The sequence below is a fragment of the Saccopteryx bilineata genome, chromosome 1 (genome assembly GCF_036850765.1).
Source record: "Saccopteryx bilineata isolate mSacBil1 chromosome 1, mSacBil1_pri_phased_curated, whole genome shotgun sequence".
NCBI classification, from domain to species: domain Eukaryota; kingdom Metazoa; phylum Chordata; class Mammalia; order Chiroptera; family Emballonuridae; genus Saccopteryx; species Saccopteryx bilineata.
Window position 1 is genome coordinate 53,457,653 of NC_089490.1, and position 21,329 is coordinate 53,478,981.

Consider the following 21,329-nt stretch of genomic DNA (forward strand, 5'->3'; position numbering starts at 1 on the left):
TCTAGATCGTAAAGTTAGTGGATTACTTTTCTGTATAGACAATGCAGACCATGTTTTAAATGGAAAAGGAGATTTTAATATTTAAAATGGTAGAAGAGAGTTGCACAGTCTTTGAAATCAGCAATAAAGTATTAGTAAAAAATATTTATTTATAATACAGAAAGATGTTGACAATTTTACTATTTTGTTTTGATGAATGCTTTTTGCAGAAGAAAAAAGTATATATATATATATACAAGTTTAGCTACTTAAAAGAAGAGTAGTTTTAGTCACCAGAATATGATAGGCATCTGATAAATGTTGAACAAGTGGAATTTTTAAGGACAGTATGTAAATTTTTAAAAAAATGGTAACTAGGCTAAAAATGCCATATTTCTGTTTTTAATTAGTAACAGTTGGTTATTTAAATATCAACCCTTCTTATAAGTGAGTATACTAGGATACATTTTTACTAAAATTGTCTTTAAATAAAATCTGTTTTTGCAGGTGGTTGTACCCAGAAGCCCTTTCCAGGCCAAGGGACTTCTTTTGTCATGCATAGAGGATAAAAATCCTTGTATATTTTTTGAACCTAAAATACTTTACAGGGCAGCAGGTAAAGGTTTTCTTTATTTTATATTTGTGAATATCTTTATATATTTTTTTACAGTTCAAAAATTATTCTTTTTCTTGTAAGTGTGGTTTATATTTACCTTGTAAAAAATTCTGATTTATTTAATAGTTTGTTCTTAGGCATATTTTATGTTAAGTTTAGGGAAAATCCATCTAGGCATTTTATATTTTCATTGTGGAAAAAAGAAACAGTGTGAATTTTTTAAGAACCTAGGGACTATGGTCATCTACATAGTAGAGGCTTTGTAAGTGTGGGTTGAATGAAAAAGTGAATGAGCTCATTATACTAAATGATATTAAGTGCTCTTAAAGCTAAAGTGTCTATGTAAATCATAATGTAAAGTAGAACACTTTTGATAGTGAAGGAGGCACTGTTAATACTGTGACATCAAATCTACATTGGGATGACCGTCTAAGGAAAACTATGGTGTTCAGTCATGCTCCTTGTAGCTTAAAATCATGATTCTGTAAATACTCACTGTGACTGCTTATTTATCAACTGTAATAAAAATTTTAAGATAAAACTATTTCTTTTGTCTATAGTATATTTTGAATTCAGGAATATTGCTTTGGCAAATCATTCTTTGAATATTCAATAGTTAAGCTGAAAAACACATTGTTTTATTGTGATGTGATTTACATACAATAAAATGCATAGATATTATTTCAGTTCATAGATTTTGACAGTCCTATATACATCCCTGTAACCACTGTGCAAAACAAGACGTAGAACATTTATCACTCTAGGAATGATGAGTCCATTTATCTTCCCTGGCAACCCATTTTCCCTATCCTAAACTTAGCCACTTTCTGATTGCTGTTACTGCAGATTAGTTGCACATTTTGGAACTTCCTATTAATGGAATCGCACAGTGCTATATATGTTCTTTTGTGTTTGGCTTCTTTTGTGCAACCTAATGTTTTTGAGACTCATTCATATTAGTGCTTATATCAAGTAGTTTATTGTTTTTTCATTGCTGAGTAACATTCCGTTGTATGAATAGATCACAGTTTGTCAGTTTTGCCTATTTTGTACAAGGTTGCTAGGGACATTCTTTTACATGTGCTTTTGTGAACATGTTTTTTCTTCATTTGGGTAATAAACATCCAGGAATGGAATTGGTGTGTCACAAGACAGATGTGGATTTAGCTTTACAGAACTTGCTAAAGAAAGTTTTTCAATGTGATTGTGCCATTTTACACTTCCGTTAGAAATTTGTCAGAGTTCTAGTTGCTCTTAGGTTAAACATATTTTAAATTGAGTCTCTATATTTTTTAGGAACTCTATTGTGATCTATATCCTATTATGGGATAAAAAATAATTAATGTAAGAATTTAAAATCTTGAGGTGAAGAGGAAAACACGGATTGTGTATACAGAGTAGCTATTTGATTTCTATCCATATGGGTATTATTATATTTGGAAGGTCAACCAACTGTTATAGCTAATCAATTAATGCAGATTTTCCCCCAGTATTTAATGAATGGAGGCTGCATAAGAAACATTTAGAAAAGTTATATTCACTTAACTGAAAATTTGAAATCAGGATTGTTAAGGAAAATGTTTAATGTTATTGGATTCCATATAAGCAAATGAACTTGAGACATTTGTTGTAGGTTTGGCCCTGGGAGAGTTTGTGTAAGTTTCTGATGACGATCATTATTCAGAAGTTTTTCAGAAGTTTCCCAATGATTGGTTATGTGCCATTTTAAGGACTCTAACTCTGATTTCTTGATTCCTAGTGGCTCAGTAAAGATCCTGGAGGCTCTAGTTTTTTCCACAGCTAAGAGAGTTTCTCTGATGCAGAAAGGAGAAAATGTAGCCACCAAAGTCTTCATCTGAATGTTCACTAGGTGATTATCAAAGTTGATCCTAGGGCCAGCAGCATAAGATTCCTGAGAATTTTTTGGAAATGTGAATTGTCAGTCTTCCTTTAAGACCTACTGTGTTAGATAGAACCCCTGGGAGTAAGGCCCAGCTGTCTCTGTCGTAATAGCCCTCCTGATAATTCTGACTCATATTACATTGTGAGAATCACTGCTTACAGTCAGTTCTGAAGCAATATCTGAAGTTGTTTATCTCCTTTTATTTATTTTATTTTATTTTTACTTTATTATTGGTTCTTATATTAGAATTCAGGGTGCTTTTAACCCATGGTTTACTTTGATTTGGTCTCTGGTTCAAATCAGTATCTGACCGCTGCCCATATTCTGATTTCTGCTTATTTTGGGGGGTGGGAGATGGGAGCTTTGAATATTCTGATACTGATTCTTCAGTTGCTGCCCACACGCAGCCTACTCTTTAGCTCGATCTGTTAATCTCTCCTATCTGCTTCATGCTGGCGAAATAAATGTCCAACTTCCACATGTCTGGAACAATATAAAAAGAAATGGAGTAATTTGATTCAGTTATCTGCAGTACCTTGTGGAAGACATGTCTGTATTGACAGTCTAATTGAACAGTAAAAGAAGGTGCTTTTATTTCAAGGACCAGAGTAGCCTGATGATTTTTAAGTGGTGGCAGTAGAAAGACTTTTGGTATCTATAAATAATCAGTTACTTGACTTTTTTCTTACATTCTTTTTGAATTTCTAGCATACATTTGGGAATAGTTAAACCTTAGTGGATCAAAGGTATAGACCTTTACATTTAGAGTTTTTAAGAAGGTGCATAAGGTAATAAATATAGAGGTATATAACATTATAAATAATAGGCTGACAATACTTTATAAAAATAATTGGGAGTTGTGTTCATTACATAATAGCTCATTTAGGTTGATTATCCAGTAATCTTAACTAAAAGGAAAATAGTAAAGTATAAGTAAAGGGAACTTTTGAGTAGTCTAAGGCAATGTTTATAAAATTTATATATTTAAGCCCTTATATTTTATTTTATGGAATGATATAATAAATAAATAGATATATTCATGAATTAGACAGTTCTAAAATTATTAGGTATATTAGTTGGGCTTGCTCCATAATAAGACTATAAATAAGATGGAAATTTACTTCTCTCCCATAAATATCTGGATTGTCAGTCCAGGGCTGCTGTGGTGGCTCCTCAGTTGTCAGAGTACCAGGGCTCTTCTGTTTGGTTTCTTTGTTGTGTTCGACATGTGCCTTTCAGATCCTGGACCCAGATGGCTGCTCTGTGTCCAACATCACATAAACATTTCAGCCACCAGGAAGGGGGGAGAGGGAGAGGGAAAGGGATAAGGGGACAGGAACTCTTCTCTTTAAAGAGTAGTTTAGAAATTGTACCGTTTGAATCTACTCACATCCTACAGGTCAGAATTTAATTACAGGACCACTGAGAAAAGCAGTTTTTCGCTTAGTGCCCAACTGAAAATTTTATTATTGCACAGTGATAGGAGGTGGATATGACAACTGCCACTCTATGGCTGCCAGAGCTGCTTGCATGGTCTCCAGAAGGAGTCATAAGTTTTAAGGAGGGAATAGAAGTTTTAGAAATATTATTTACCCTTGACCCAGAGTCTACTTCTAAGAATCTGTTTCAGAGATAAACTGATAAAGGTCTTAAAAAATGTTACTGTCCATTGCAGCACCATTTAATCCATCACTAGGGGATGTTGGTCAGTTGAATAAAATAAGCTATATCCATTTGATGGATTACACTGCATAATAAAGAATGTATTACAGGCATCACACCTAAAAGTATACATTTGGAGAAGCAGAATAGCCTATGAAAAGTTTCTGCTTCTGTGTTTGGTGCTGTATTCTGAAGTCTAGAGCAAGTAGACTGTCAGGAAGGGAAGATGAACATGAAGTAGGGAAGAGCAAGGACAAACTAGGACCTGCTCAGATGGATTGAAACCCAAAGGACAGCCTGGAACTGATGTCTTTGTCTCACTGCCTCCAAATTTTAGTGTGATGAAAAGACTGGTCATTAAGACTGAGCTAGGAGGCTTTAACAGCCTGTCTAAGAAATGGTGAGGAGAAATTAGCAGAGGGAGATGGGTTAGAAATTTCTTAGATTATATGTAATACTGTCTAAATGAATTTAAAGTGGGGAAAGAAGAGGAAGGTGTCAGACTAAGTATATAGAATAAGATTTCCTTGTATGATAGTAATGGGAGAATGATAGATTAGATACCCTGAAATAAATTGTGTGCGTGTGTGCGTGTGTGTGTATGTGTATGTATTCTAAATGTATACTGACCTGACCTGTAGTTTAGGAGTCTGGAGTTCTGAAATGTGAAGGTCAGAACCCTGGGAGATAAGTGAATGTCAGAGTCTCTCTGTAGGTGTTTGCCAGGTCCTGGAGACACTGAGATTCTGTTCTGATGGCATTATGGGGCACTGGCGACAGGAGATAAGGTCTAGTGCTCACTTTAGGTAGAAAACCTGCCTGGAGCCAACCTTTGCGTAAGGCTGGGACCCCACAGACCACATTTACTATGTGAGATGCAGGGGTAGAGGGAGGATGATCACCTGTCTTGACTCTATGCTGGTGAAGAGAAAAGAATTTTTATCACAAGTTGACCCTTGCCTAGGACTATGATTTAAATATGTGCTTATAGTGTGGCCTGGAAACTTTTAGGTCAAATGATTCTGGGTTGGTGGCACCCCATGAGAACTGTCAGAAGGAAACAAAATCTTCTCTGGTGTCATTTCAAAGTAGTCTCATAGAAAAAGTCCAGAAAAAGTAGTCTTTCTCTGCAGGAAAGACAGATGCAGGCCCACTAAGACTTCAGATATTAGAACTGTCATATAGAGCAGTGGTCCCCAACTTTTTTTGGGCCATGGACTGGTTTAATGTCAGAAAATATTTTCATGGACCAGCCTTTAGGGTGGGACAGATAAATGTATCACGTGACTGAGACACGCGTCAAGAGTGAGTCCTAGACGGATGTAACAGAGGAATCTGGTCATTTTTTAAAAATAAAACATCGTTTGGACTTAAACATAAATAAAACGGAAATAATGTAAGTTATTTATTCTTTCTCTGCGGACTGGTACCAATTGGCCCACAGACTGGTACTGGTCTGTGGCCCGAGAGTTGGGGACCACTGATATAGACAATACAAAAAAGTAGGTTTTATATGAAAATAAAAGAAACATTTGAGGATCCAAGCGGGAGGCAAGCAAATTTAAAGAACAGAATGAAAATTCTATAAAAGAAAAATATAATTGAAAGGGAAATAAATCTCTGCTAGTTTAATTAGAAATTATGAACAGATAAAGGCAGAATTAGCAAACTGGAAGACATGGCTGAAGAAATGATCAGAATATAATCCAGAGAAATAAAGAGAGGAAAATATGAGCTGTTGAGTGTGATGGGAATGAGTAAATATATTTAAGGAACAGAGATGAGTGCATTTTTATTAGTGTTCATTAACAGAATTTTTTTTACAAGAAAGTAATTCTCTGCATATTTTTTTCCACTCTGCTCCATCAGAATTAGATTGATGGAGTAGGAAATATTTTAGGAAAACATCAATTATTACTCATCAACTATAACTTTGCATTAACTATTACCTGCTTTTCCCTCCTGCAACATCATTAAGGTAAGATGATTTTTCCAAATCTAGAGTAGCTTTTATACAAACCAGTAATTCCTGAAACAAAGTATTTAAAGGGTACTAAATAAAGACTTCCTTAGGAAGGTAAAGTATAAGACATCTATAAAAGTTAACTTGCTAACTCAAAGAATTCCCTTTAATTTATAATTTTTATCTATATCTATGTAATTTATATCACTACATCCTGTTCCAGATTGATACAGTTATAATTAATCAAAGCTTTAGCTTGTAGTTATAGTGTATAGGTCTCTTATTAGATAATCTTTTAGCATCTGTTGGTCCATTATTTTTCTTGTAAGACATATTCTTCCCAAGGCCACTACTCTTAACCCATGCCATGTGGCTTTTTTTTTCCTTTTACAGAGACAGAGAGAGAGAGTCAGAGAGAGGGATAGACAGGGACAGACAGACAGGAATGGAGAGATAAGAAGCATCAATCATCAGCTTTTCGTTGTGACACCTTAGTTGTTCATTGATTGCTTTCTCATATGTGCCTTGACCGCGCGCCTTCAGCAGACTGAGTAACCCCTTGCTCGAGCCAGCGACTTTGGGGCCAAGCTGGTGAGCTTTTGCTCAAACCAGATGAGCCCGCGCTCAAGCTAGCAACCTAGGGGTCTCGAACCTGGGTCCTCTGCATCCCAGTCTGATGCTCTATCCACTGCGTCACTGCCTGGTCAGGCGCCATGTGGTTTTTAAGGGACTTTTAGTCATCCCTTCTGACCTCTTTGATCTCATCAGATGCTTGACATGTGACTCAAGAGCCCAGCTATGTGACCTCTTGCTGGAATTTTGTATGTGGACATACAGGTGTACTTTCTATGTGTTGTTTGCCTGGGATGATGTGAGACTGGGTCAAGTTCCCTGTAACTTAGTGAGTAAGAGTCTCTAGTAGAAGTCTGTGAGGCCAAGCAGATACATTCACTGGAGATGAGAAGGAGGGAGACGAATAGAAATAAAAAGAGAAAATCCTCACCATTCCATTAGGTTAGTTCTTAAAGTTCCTTGTGTTACTTTTATTCCTTTAATTTTCCTTTGATAAATGAAAGGATCTGGGGAGAACTTATTAATCACATTACAGGATTTTCAGTCCCCTGTAGACTGTACTAATATAATAATCTTGACTGATATAATACATCATCTTGGTCAGAGAAAAGATGCTTTTCTTTTAAGATCCAAATATCCCCAGTTTGATTAGCACAATAAACTGCAGCCTTTCATAAACATAATACAAAAGCTATGTTTGTCTTAATAGCTGCAGTAGGAATCCATCTGTTTATGAGTGATAGTACTCATGAGGTTGTTGAAGGGATTGAGATAATCCATGTGAGTATCTGCCTCATCTTTAAGCACTTTTGAACACTTATGTGCTAGACATTGTGCTACATTGTGTAGACGTATTTCATTTAATCCTTATAGCAACCTTTTCAGAAAAATTTGTCACTGTCATCATAGGAACCTGAGCATTAGGGAAGTTAGCAGCTTGCTGAAAGCTAGTTTTCAAACCTAGACATTGGGCATTTATGGTGCAGATGGTTCCATTTAATCTTCACAAAACCTTTTGAGGTGATGGTATTCTGAAACTGAAGTTCAGAGAGTTTGAGAAGCTTGCTCACAGAGAAATAGGTGATAGTTAGGTTTAAATGAATATGTTCTGACCAAGGCTGCTATCTTTCCAACATTATCCTATTTTACATCCTCTTTAAACATTATTGAAAGGAGGACATAAATGAAGCAGATTCTTCCCATGTTCTAGTTTTGTGCCAAGACATATGCTATTTTATTCTCTCATAATTAAAATTATCTACTTTTTAATTGAATAGAAATATATAATATCAATAGATTTTTATTAAGGCAGTATATTCCTTATATTGTAGTGTGTAGTCCAAGGTTTGAATATATACTGCATAAATTTCTTCAGTGGCATAGGATTAGTTGCTTCTTTGAAAGTTATAAAAACTGCATGCCCAAGCCTGTAGGTGTTTCAGAACTTCTGCTCTATGCTGCTTTGAAGGGACCTAGTCACATGTCCCCAAGTAGAGACAAAGGTAGCTGAGAAATGTAGTCTTCCTCATTTTGGGGAAGGGATTAAACTGTTCGGTGAATGCACAGTATTGGTTCTGTCACAGTTGTTCTTGATGTCTCTGACCCCTTCATTTTTGGACCTGGTCTCCATATACTGTTCTGTGTTCAAACATCTGTGTTGTGGTGACTCTTCACATGGCTGGTCTACAACACAACAGAAATAGCTTCTTTTAGTTCGGCCATTAACTTTGTAAATTACAAATATGAAAGTAAAAATAGATAATACATTCTTTATGCAGCAATTTTCTTTCTACTTATTTTGAATACTTAACCTGTATAAAATTTGTCTTCTAAATTTGGGAGGAATATAACTAGTATTGCTGGATTATTTATAATCATGACATTTAAATATAAATAAACTTTAAAATGGCAGAAGGATATTTAGTAAAGAAGAGTAACCTAGACGGTATTAACCATGTACAGAATAGTTATGATTCAGAAAGGATGAATCAGTGAGTCATTATCAGATATAGGCATCTTGTGGAGAAGCTGTTCCTATATGTCTTGAACTTTTTGACTTTATTTAATTGAATGATTGACATTAGTGATATCAAAGTAAACACAGTTTTTATCTATGGTTATTTTAGTGAGAAAAAAATAAGACTGAAAGCCTTGTGCTACTTTATTTCCAGGATTCAAATTATCTTTTCACTCAAAAATAGGTTATAATGATACTGAGAACTTTTCTTTTTTTAAGCAGATACATTGGTTATGCATGAATCTATACATTATGAAGTGAAGAAAATTATTTTAAGTAGTTTTGAATGGTAGAAGACTTTGAAGACATTTTTGCCCAATATCAGTGTACACAAAAGAGAGGAATTAGTATTACACATTTTAAATTTGTTTTGATTGGCATCATTAAACAGATTATTTTTATGCAGGCTAGTATATTTAATACTAGGTACACTCACTGACAAGAATTGTTTGGTCCAGTAATGAGAGAATTTAATTTATTTGTTAGATTTTTAATTAGTTTTTAAATTGAAATAACACACAAATTTTAAACAGCCAAATAATGTATCTTGTAACAAAAAAAAGCAGTTTTTACCTTAACTTTCACTAAGTTGATGCTTCTCTCCTCACAAGCAATTTTTTCAACTCTTTTAGTAGTTTTTTCTGATAACTTACTATCTTAATTGTAAATAATATGTTCCAACTGTTTTTTAACATTTTCATCATTATTTTAACTTCCTGCTAGAATTTCTTTTATCCCATCATTTCCCCAGCAGCCTCCATCCGTCCCTCAACATATTCAAAATTTCTCCCGGGTCTTTGTAGAGGTATAGTATAATTACTGATCAGATCATTCTTTAGTGTTTACATTGCTGTTAACAATATCAGTATGATTTAGAACCAAACCAAAAATAAAAGTAATAAAGCATTCTTTCTTTTCCTCTTTAGTATGCAATGGTTTTCTCTGAATACAATGCTTTTTTCTCTGTTTTTATTTGCTTAATTTTACATGTTTCTATTACTAACGTGGTTCCTAATCTCCTTAATATTGACTATTTTCATTATGTTTGGACACATTAGGTAGGCAATCTGCTCTTTTTCCAGTAGGCATCCCTTTTGCCCTCCATCTAATAAAGTGGTTAAGAACGTGGATTCTGGATCCTGACCACCAGAGTTTGAATTACTGCTTTTACTAGTTACTATCTGGTTGACTTTGGCAAGCAACGTAACCTTTCTGTATTTCAGTTTTCTCACCTGTACAATGAGGACAATGGCAATACTTAGCTTATCGAGTTGATTTAAAGATGAAATAGATGAATGAACAGATACAAAGGCACTGAGTTTATGATCTGCACAGAGGAAGTTCTTAGTTCTGTGGTAGTTGATGGGATTGTTTTTTCCAGGGATGAGTTAGTTCTTCTTTTACTAGGCTTTGCTATGTAATTAAAACAGATCTAGTCACATATCAGTTATTTTATCCATATATGTAAGGTTTGCTAAATGTGAGTTGCATCCTTAATCATAAAGTAGTTCCATTGCACTATTGAGCTGATTTAATTTTTTTTCAATTCAAAAGATGTACCTGAAAATAAAGTATTTTAATATTTTAGGGTAAACTTATTATTAGAAATTAAGAATGCCTTATGTTGTTTTCTTAAAAACATTTATTTTTCTTATTATAAAAGTCACGTTCTATCAGCAAGTTAACAAGGCACCCCTAAAATTAACTGGCTTAAATCAACAACTTTTTTATATAGCTGATGTTCAGGACAGCAATTTAGGCAGAGCTCAGCAGAGCAGTTCAGGTTTCGTTCTGACTCTCTCATAGATCTATTCTTAATTATTCTTAATCTCAAAATAGCATAATAGTCTATTTTGAGATGAGAAGGCCTGATCTAGTAGGAGTAGCGAGGAGAATCAAAAGATTTTCAGTCAACGTGAAAGGCAGAATTACCTTTGAATTTGTTTATGTATCTTCTGTATTGACCTAATAATAAACTTAAATACATATTTGTGGAATGTGACCCAGTGGAATTTTTTGTGCTGTGGCATATTTTTAATATTATTTACATTCACTTTCAGACTAACTTTGGACATTAGACAGATTTCTGTTTTTGATCATTGTCCTAATTTAACTGGACATATTCTCAATGACCAAACTTACACTACATGAAAAAGAGTGATTTATTTTTTGTTTTTAATAAAATTTAATGTTTTTAATAAGATTTAATATGCACTATTTGTAAAAAGTTCAAGGATCATAGAACTATAAAGTGAAAAGTGATAAAGTTTCTTTGCTCTATTCAACTGCTTTCCTCAGAGCCCTTTTTATATATTTGCATTGATACATGTAAGTGAATGTATAGAATACATTTCCATATAAACTGAGTTATATAAAGTACTATCAACATTATTTTGTAACTTTTCTTACCAGTTTATTTTGGATATACAGCTAGTGCTTGACTTACGATCACGACTAGTTTCGACAGACTGGTTGTAACACGATTTGGTCGTAAGTTGAGTAGGCTATATGTACAGTACTGTGAAATGATTTTATAAACATCTTTAAGTCATATTTTATCATAATTTTCTTTCATTATTATATATCATAATTTTCTTTGTTCATTTTATGCCATTTGTATCGTCTCTACACCATTTTGTTTCTTATTTTTACATTCATCAGGTTTAAGTAAAACACTGCATTACCAGTGTAACTGGTCTAATATTTGCAAAGACAATTTCCTCTTGGTAGACATCTTGGGAGGGGTTTGATGAAAAATATCCAAGACACAAAACACAAATTGCTGTACCGAGTCTGGGATAACAGTTGAAATGGTGCACAAGGAGATGGTAGTGCTGCCAGAAGCTGGCCCGCACTGTCGTACACTCATCTGGGCAATGCTCTGCCAGATGTGGAGCAGTTGTGGCTAGCGATTGTGGTTGTAAGGTCGAATGGTCGTAAGTAGCATAGGTCGTAAGTCGATCAATATTTGTATTTTAATGTCATTTTACAAAGATTTATCTGATTTTTAGCTCATAAAATTTTGAAGGGTATACCATAATTTATGCTTCTAAATTCTGCCTATTCGAAACTATGTTGAAGTAAACAGAAGAAAATTATAAGCCTCTGTTTTTCTCTCTCTCTCTTTTTTTTTTTAGAGAGAGAGAAAGGAAGGGGAGAGAAATGAGAAGCATCAACTCATAGTTGTGGCATCTTAGTTGTTTATTGATTGCTTTCTCATATGTGCCTTGACTGAGGGGCTCCAGCCAAGTCAGTGACCCCTTGCTCAAGCCAGTGACCTTTGAGCTCAGGCTAGTGACCGTGGGGTCATGTCTGTGATTCCGTGCTCAAGCTGGCGACCCCGCACTCAAGCTGGTGAGCCTGTACTCAAGCCAGATGAGTCCACAGTCAAGCCAGTGACCTCGGGGTTTCAGACCTCAGTGTTCTAGTGTCCCAGGCCAAAGCTCTATCCATTGTGCCACCACCTAGTCAGGCAAAACCTTTGTTTTCTTACAGTAAAAGTATAAAATCTTTATTTCTTTCATTCTTGTTTCCTATTTGATTAAGCCCTGCACAATAAACCATTGATGACAACTAGTGAAAAACTGAAAGGCTAGGGTATTACTGATGCAGTTACCTTGCACAGACAAGACTTAGTATATAACCATTTATAGCCTGCAAGCTAAAAATGAAAGCTAGAAATGTTTGTAGGACATTTCACTTGGGAAAACTAAGCTTAAAAGTCTTGCATTTTTATTCTCTTGTGTATTAGAATTTTGCTTATTCTTGTATTTTTCAAACATTATTTTCTGTATTCTGTTATAAAATTTTTTGCTAGTGTATTTAATAGAAATGCACCTTGAGACAACTGGATCTCAACAATTTAATGTTACCTTCTGGAAAATGTCATCATTATATCTATGCCCTGCACTGGTTGTCATTGAGAGCAACATTTAACCTATTTGTAATATGAATATAAATATACACATATATACACACACAAACATACAGTTTAAAAAGTTATTTTCTCCTATTTTTCATCTTAATTGTAACGATTCTTCATTTCCAAGATCATAGTTGTCTTCATTTATTCAAATTTCTTTTCTGTTCATGAGTCAGTTGTGTGGGTATTTCTATTAGTTTGACACATTGTTGTTAAGGTTATTACTAGATGTTTCATGATTTTTTGCTATATGGATAGTATTCTTATTACAGTTTTCTAATTGGTTATAGCAGTATACAGAAAAGCTTTTAATTTTGATGTTAATGTTGCATTTGGAGAGCTTATATAATTTTTTTTTTTAATAAATTTTTATTAATGGTAATGGGATGACATTAATAAATCAGGGTACATATATTCAAAGAAAACATGTCTAGGTTATTTTGTCATCAAATTATGTTGCAAACCCCTCGCCCAAAGTCAGATTGTCCTCCGTCACCCTCTATCTAGTTCTCTGTGCCCCTCCCCCTCCCCCTAACTCTCTCCCTCCCTCCCTCCCATGTCCTCCCTCCCCCCCACCCTTGGTAACCACCACACTCTTGTCCATGTGTCTTAGTCTCATTTTTATGTTCCACCAATGTATGGAATCATGTAGTTCTTGTTTTTTTCTGATTTGCTTATTTCACTCCTTATAATGTTATCAAGATCCCACCATTTTGCTGTAAATGATCTGATGTCATCATTTCTTATGGCTGAGTAGTATTCCATAGTGTATATGTGCCACATCTTCTTTATCCAGTCTTCTATTGAAGGGCTTTTTGGTTGTTTCCATGTCTTGGCCACTGTGAACAGTGCTGCAATGAACATGGGGCTACATGTGTCTTCACGTATCAATGTTTCTGAGGTTTTGGGGTATATACCCAGTAGAGGGATTGCTGGGTCATAAGGTAGTTCTAATTGCAGTTTTTTGAGGAACCACCATACTTTCCTCCATAATGGTTGTACTACTTTACAGTCCCACCAACAGTGAATGAGGGTTCCTTTTTCTCCACAGCCTCTCCAACATTTGCTATTACCCGTCTTGTTGATAATAGCTAATCTAACAGGAGTGAGGTGGTATCTCATTGTAGTTTTGATTTGCATTTCTCTAATAACTAATGAAGCTGAGCATCTTTTCATATATCTGTTGGCCATTTGTATCTCTTCCTGGGAGAAGTGTCTGTTCATGTCCTCTTCCCATTTTTTTATTGGATTGTTTGTTTGTTTGTTGTTGAGTTTTATGAGTTCTTTGTAAATTTTGGATATTAGGCCCTTATCTGAGCTGTCGTTTGAAAATATCAGTTCCCATATAGTTGGCTGTCTGTTTATTTTGATATCAGTTTCTCTTGCTGAGCAAAAACTTTTAATTCTGATGTAGTCCCATTCATTTATCTTTGCCTTCACTTCTCTTGCCATTGGAGTCAAGTTCATAAAATGTTCTTTAAAACCCAGGTCCATGATTTTAGTACCTATGTCTTCTTCTATGTACTTTATTGTTTCAGGTCTTATATTTAGGTCTTTGATCCATTTTGAATTAATTTTAGTACACGGGGACAGGCTGTAGTCGAGTTTCATTCTTTTGCATGTGGCTTTCCAGTTTTCCCAACACCATTTGTTGAAGAGGCTTTCTTTTCTCCATTGTGTGTTGTTGGCCCCTTTATCAAAGATTATTTGACCATATATATGTGGTTTTATTTCTGGGCTTTCTATTCTGTTCCATTGGTCTGAGTGTCTATTTTTTTGCCAATACCATGCTGTTTTGATTATCGTGGCCCTATAATATAGTTTAAAGTCAGGTATTGTAATGCCCCCAGCTTCATTCTTTTTCCTTAGGATTGTTTTGGCTATTCGGGGTTTTTTATAGTTCCATATAAATCTGATGATTTTTTGTTCCATTTCTTTAAAAAATCTCATAGGGATTTTGATGGGAATTGCATTAAATTTGTATATTGCTTTGGGTAATATGGCCATTTTGATTATATTTATTCTTCCTATCCAAGAACAAGGAATATTTTTCCATCTCATTGTATCTTTTTCGATTTCCCTTAACAATGCTTTGTAATTTTCATTATATAGGTCCTTTACGTTCTTTGTTATGTTTATTCCTAGGTATTTTATTTTTTTTGTTGCAATCGTGAAGGGGATTATTTTTTTGAGTTCGTTTTCTAATATTTCATTGTTGGCATATAGAAAGGCTATGGACTTTTGTATGTTAATTTTGTATCCTGCGACCTTACTGTATTGGTTTATTGTTTCTAATAATCTTTTTGTGGAGTCCTTCGGGTTTTCGATGTATAGGATCATATCATCAGCAAAAAGTGATAGCTTTACTTCTTCTTTTCCGATATGGATGCCTTTTATTTCTTTGTCTTGTCTGATTGCTCTGGCCAGAACTTCTAGCACCACATTGAATAAGAGTGGAGAGAGTGGACAACCCTGTCTTGTTCCTGATTTAAGGTAGAAAGTCCTCAGTTTTATGCCGTTTAATAGGATGTTGGCTGATGGTTTATCATATATGGCCTTTATCATGTTGAGATATTTTCCTTCTATACCCATTTTGTTGAGAGTCTTAAACATAAAATTGTGTTGTATTTTATCAAAAGCCTTCTCTGCATCTATTGATAAGATCATGTGGTTTTTGTTCTTTGTTTTGTTGATATGGTGTATTACGTTAACCGTTTTGCGTATGTTGAACCATCCTTGAGATTCTGGGATGAATCCCACTTGATCATGATGTATTATTTTTTTAATATGTTGTTGTATTCGGTTTGCCAGTATTTTGTTTAGTATTTTAGCATCTGTATTCATTAGAGATATTGGTCTGTAGTTTTCTTTCTTTGTGCCACCCTTGTCAGGTTTTGGTATGAGGGTTATGTTGGCCTCATAAAATGTGTTTGGAAGTATTGCTTCTTCAATTTTTTGGAAGACTTTGAGTAGAATAGGAACCAAGTCTTCTTTGAATGTTTGATAGAATTCACTAGTATAACCGTCTGGGCCTGGACTTTTATTTTTGGGGAGATTTTTAATAGTTTTTTCTATTTCCTCCCTGCTGATTGGTCTGTTTAGGCTTTCTGCTTCTTCATGACTCAGTCTAGGAAGGTTGTATTGTTCTAGGAATTTATCCATTTCTTCTAGATTGTTGTATTTGGTGGCATATAATTTTTCATAGTATTCTACAATAATTCTTTGTATTTCTATGATGTCTGTGGTGATCTCTCCTCTTTCATTTTGGATTTTATTTATTTGAGTCCTGTGTCTTTTTTCCTTGGTGAGTCTTGCCAAGGGTTTGTCAATTTTGTTGATCTTTTCAAAGAACCAGCTCCTTGTTTTATTGATTTTTTCTATAGTTTTTCTGTTCTCTATTTCATTTATTTCTGCTCTGATTTTTATTATCTCCTTTCTTCGGCTGGTTTTGGGTTGTCTTTGTTCTTCTTTTTCTAGTTCCTTAAGGTGTGAAGTTAAGTGGTTTACTTCGGCTCTCTCTTGTTTGTTCATATAGGCCTGAAGTGATATGAACTTTCCTCTTATTACTGCTTTTTCTGCATCCCAGAGATTCTGATATGTCGTATTTTCATTTTCATTTGTCTGTATATATCTTTTGATTTCTGCGCTTATTTCTTCTTTGACCCATTCATTTTTTAGAAGTATGTTGTTTAGTTTCCACATTTTTGTGGGTTTTTCCCCCTCTTTTTTGCAGTTGAATTCTAGTTTCAAGGCTTTATGATCAGAAAATATGCTTGGTACAATTTCAATTTTTCTAAATTTGCTGATATTGTCTTTGTGGCCCAACATATGATCAATTCTTGAGAATGTTCCATGTACACTGGAGAAAAATGTATACTCTGTCGCTTTGGGATGAAGTGTCCTGTAGATGTCTATCATATCCAGGTGTTCTAGTATTTTGTTTAAGGCCACTATATCTTTATTGATTCTCTGTTTGGATGACCGATCTAGAGCCATCAGCAGTGTATTGAGGTCTCCAAGTATGATTGTATTTTTGTTAGTTTTTGTTTTAAGGTCAATAAGTAGCTGTCTTATATATTTTGGTGCTCCTTGGTTTGGTGCATATATATTAAGGATTGTTATGTCTTCTTGATTCAACTTCCCCTTAATCATTATGAAATGACCATTTTTGTCTCTGAGTACTTTTTCTGTCTTGTAGTCAGCATTATTAGATATGAGTATTGCTACACCTGCTTTTTTTTGGGTGTTGTTTGCTTGGAGTATTGTTTTCCAGCCTTTCACTTTGAATTTGTTTTTATCCTTGTTGCTTAGATGTGTTTCTTGTAGGCAGCATATAGTTGGATTTTCTTTTTTAATCCATTCTGCTACTCTGTGTCTTTTTATTGGTAAGTTTAATCCATTTACATTTAGTGTAATTATTGACACTTGTGGGTTCCCTACTGCCATTTTATAAATTGCTTTCTGTTAGTTTTGTATCTAGTTTGATTCTTCTCTTTTGTTTTTCTATCATTTGTTTTTGTTTGTTTGTGTTCCATACTTCTTTCCTCTGTTGCTACCTTTTTTAAGTCAAGTGTTTTTGTGGTGGTTTTTTTAAGGGTGGTTACCATTAAGTAATGAAAAGGGTACCTACCATATTCATTGTAGTACCCTATCTTATAAGTATTTCTGCACTTCATCATCCTTTGCTACTGTTAATCTCCATCCTCTCCCCCCTTTTTTTCCTTTGTTGTCACAGTTTAAGTTTGGTTTTATTGTGTTCTTGGTGGAGCTGTTACTTGTGGTGTTGTTTTCTTTTGTTCTTTGAATCTGGTTGGAAAACCCCCCTTAGTATTTCCTGGAGTGGGGGCTTTCTGTTGATAAATTCTCTCATCTTTTCTGTATTTGTGAATGTTTTTATATCTCCTTCATACTTGAAGGATAGCTTTGATGGGTATAGTATTCTTGGCTGAAAGTTCCTCTCTTTCAGGGCTTTAAATATTGGGGTCCACTCTCTTCTAGCTTGTAGAGTTTCTGCTGAGAAATCTGATGATAATCTAATAGGCCTTCCTTTATATGTTGTACTCTTCTTTTCCCTGGCTGCCTTGAGAATTTTTTCTTTGTCATTGGTTTGTGTCATCTTTATTATGATGTGCCTTGGAGTGGGTTTGTTGGGGTTAAGAAAACTTGGTGTTCTGTTTGCTTCTTGAATTTGAGGCTTTAGTTCCTTCCACAGGCTTGGGAAGTTCTCGTCTGTTATTTGTTTTAGTATATTCTCCATTCCATTTTCTTTCTCTTCTCCCTGTGATATACCTATTATTCTTATGTTATTCTTTCTGATGGAGTCAGACAATTCCTGTAGGGCTTTCTCGTTTTTTATTATTTTTGAGTCTCTTTCTTCTTCTCTCTGTTGTGCCTCAAGTTGTTTGTCTTCTATTTCACTAATCCTATCTTCAATCTGGGCTGTTCTGTTAGCTAAGCTTGTTACCTCGTTTTTCAGCTCGTGAATTGAGTTTTTCATTTCTGTTTGATTTGTTTTTATAGTTTCAATTTCCTTGGTAATATATTCTTTGTGTTCATTGAGTTGTTTTCTGATCTCCCTATATTGCCTTTCTGTGTTTTCTTGTATATCTCTGAGTATATTTAAGATTTCTATTTTAAATTCTCTGTCATTTAGCTCCAAGGCTTCCAATATGTTAAGTCTTTTCTCCATAGATTTTTCCACATCTATTTTTGTTACCTCTCTTTCTTTTGTATCCGTAATATTCGATTTCCTCTTTCTTATCGGCATCTGAGGGTGGTCTTATTGATAGCACGCAGGCGCACTCCCTCGCGGCTTGAATGAGCGTCGCTGCTGCGGTAGCTTCCTCCACACCCTCGTCTCTCAGATTCAAGTGATAACAGTCCTTTTGCTTTCAGTTTGTGTGGAACTCCGGAATGCTCCGAGGATAAATTTTTCTGTTTCTAGTTGATAAATTTGTTGTGATTTAGGGGAGAGCTGTCGGACGCGCTTCTCACGGCGCCATTTCCGTGACGTCACCTATAATTCTTTAATAATATTTCAGTTAATTATCTAGGTAGAAAATCTTACCCTCTGCAGGGGTCTCAAACTCAACTCAGCATGTGGGCCGCAGAGCAAGATCACAGCCGTTCGGCGGGCAGCACTAGGCCTACAAAAGGCAACTGTTATGCAACACTTTTCAGTGTCACAAAACGACCAGAAACTGTAGTTCGTGGATTAGTCTGCGGGCCGCACAAAATTGTTCGGCGGGCCGCATGCGGCTCGCAGGCCGCGAGTTTGAGACCTCTGCTATAGCTAATCATAGTTATATTTATTTTCCCAAGAATTGGTGAGACATTTCAGATTTTTTCCTTTGTTAGGAATGTCTCATCTTTTTTTACCTTGGACCTTGGTCAGTAGTCTGTATCAAATTAAGGAAATTTCTCTTTATTTTTAACTTGGTCAGAAGCTCCTTCCTCTCACTTCTCCCTAAGTGTTGAATTTTATCAAATTATTTCTAGACATTAGGTGAGATGATTGTGTGATTTTCTTCTTTGATCTTTTGATGAAGTGAATTTTATTAACTTATTTATTAATAAAATAAATTATTATTTTATTTAGTGTGCTTCTTCATGCTTATGGCATGAAAGTTATTATCATGCCTCATCCACTACCAGTCCCAGGAGACCTCTCTGGTTTACTCTCCCTCATGGTATTGAGACTTAATATACCAATTTATGCTGTCCATGCATGCCCCCAGTTACTACCATGGGGTAAATAGTATCACAGCTTAGCAGTTAATTATTCTTATTGATGGAAAGTTAATCTTGTCTTCTGATTAGACAGCAATATTATATTAATATAACAACTATTACAAGAACAGGTTTTATAGACAAATAAATAAATATAATATTATTAACAGTATTTTGATGCAGTTTTTCTAATATTAAGGGGTTAATCTTTAAATTTTCAGAAATTTGAGGTGAAGAGGTGAGGGGAAAATTGAAAACAGGGTAATTTGAGGAATAATTTAGAAGTAATTACTAGAAAAAAATTTTCTCAGTGTACTTTTTAGCATCAGTGTTGGAAGTAATTGTTGGTATAGAAGTGAGAATTATCAAAAAATTATGACCATGATTAATAACCTCAATTCTGAAAGATTATTCAGATAAATAACAACTGTAATATAGAGATATAAGTTTTACTCAGCAAATGGTAATAGAAGGTAGAATAACTGTTCAGCATAACTTCCTAGAATAAAAACTTTCTTTTATAGTCTTAATGACTATATCATTGAATTATACTGCTCACAAAAATTAGGGGATATTTTATCACTTCATATTCATTTTGAAATATCTCCTATATTTTAAATTATAAAGCTGGTCTTCTAAGAACTACAATAGAAGGGTGTCTATAGTGATTAACTTAATATGTTCTTATTCTGTCCCTATGGTGTAGCAGATAGGCACATGCTGCTTTCTACACCTTACAGGTGGGATCCTAGGGCATAAAAGCAACATAATGCTTTGTCAGAGATCACCAAATTAACCAGATACAGAGATACAGAGATAGAGCCAGGACTGGGCCCTTGGTTGGGTGGATTTGCCCACCTCGCTATCATTACTCTGTAAATTCTGACAGAGAAAATAGGCTTTCTCAGGTATGGAGACTGACTTTGCTGTTAGTAATCAGGCAGGATAAAGTAATGTATATTTTAGAAATACACTTTTTCTTTTTAAAGAGAACATTTATGTTTTATCACTGCAACATAAATAAAGCCCTACTAAATTTCACATTTGTGAGGAAGCTAGCATTATGGTAGATTAGTGCCAGAGCAGAGAAATGAAGCATAGAATCCCTGTAATGGTCAGATTGCGCCCCACTGGGGAACTTGTGTCATTAAGAATGAGTTGTTGTTTTGCAGGTGCTTTCTACATGAGTTATAATATATGAAATCATAAGGAATTGGTACATTCTTTGTAGGAACTTGGGAGTATAATTTAAAGGTTTCAGTATTCACCTGAAAACATCATGTAAATCTGTGTTTACATGTGTTTGTATATGTTTACATACACATACTCACACAGTTTTACATCTCTGTGTCTTTGTATACACCTTTTGTTTCTAAATGGAATATCTTTTTTATTTTTCTCTTTATGTCTGAGACCCCTATCACTTCTACTTTCCTTGGTAGTGAAGGATCCTAGATCCTTTAAAGCAGGTTGTTGCTTTACTCTGTATTCCTAGAGCTGTGCGTCCCCATTGGTATGTCATGTTTTTCTTTGTTTTCTGATCATCTCTTTCCATCGTTGTACTTCCGTTGAGTGTGTGTTTGTCAAGGACAGGGACTGACTGCCTTTCAACTTCATAGTCTAGCATCTTACACGATGTCTGTATATATGTGTTATGTAATAACTATTAAGTGAGTAAGTGTATATAATAGTATATATATTTTACTTTACTGATTTTTAGAGAGAGAGTGAGAGAGAGAAACAGAAACATTGATCCCTTCTTGTTTATGCCCTGACCAGGGATTGAACCAGAAACCTCTGTGCATCAGGATGATGCTCTAACCAACTGAGTTATCTGGCTGGGCAATAGTATATATATATTTTACACTCTGTCTTATTTTAAAAGTGTGTTTAAGATGTCAAAAACAATACAACTACTTAGAAAATTAAAAGGCAAAAGGAGGAAGATGGGAAATAAAACGGGAC

The 21,329-nt window shown here is 34.8% G+C and overlaps 1 protein-coding gene across 1 annotated transcript in view; it reads left to right on the top strand.

Annotated features, from left to right (window-relative positions):
- Positions 1-21,329, top strand: part of BCKDHB (branched chain keto acid dehydrogenase E1 subunit beta) — a 233,054-nt gene that overhangs the window by 55,547 nt on the left and 156,178 nt on the right. Inside the window, exon 6 of the mRNA XM_066253993.1 lies at positions 487-595. Within this exon, the coding sequence (XP_066110090.1) occupies positions 487-595 (109 nt within the window). The remainder of the gene's footprint in view (positions 1-486; positions 596-21,329) is intronic.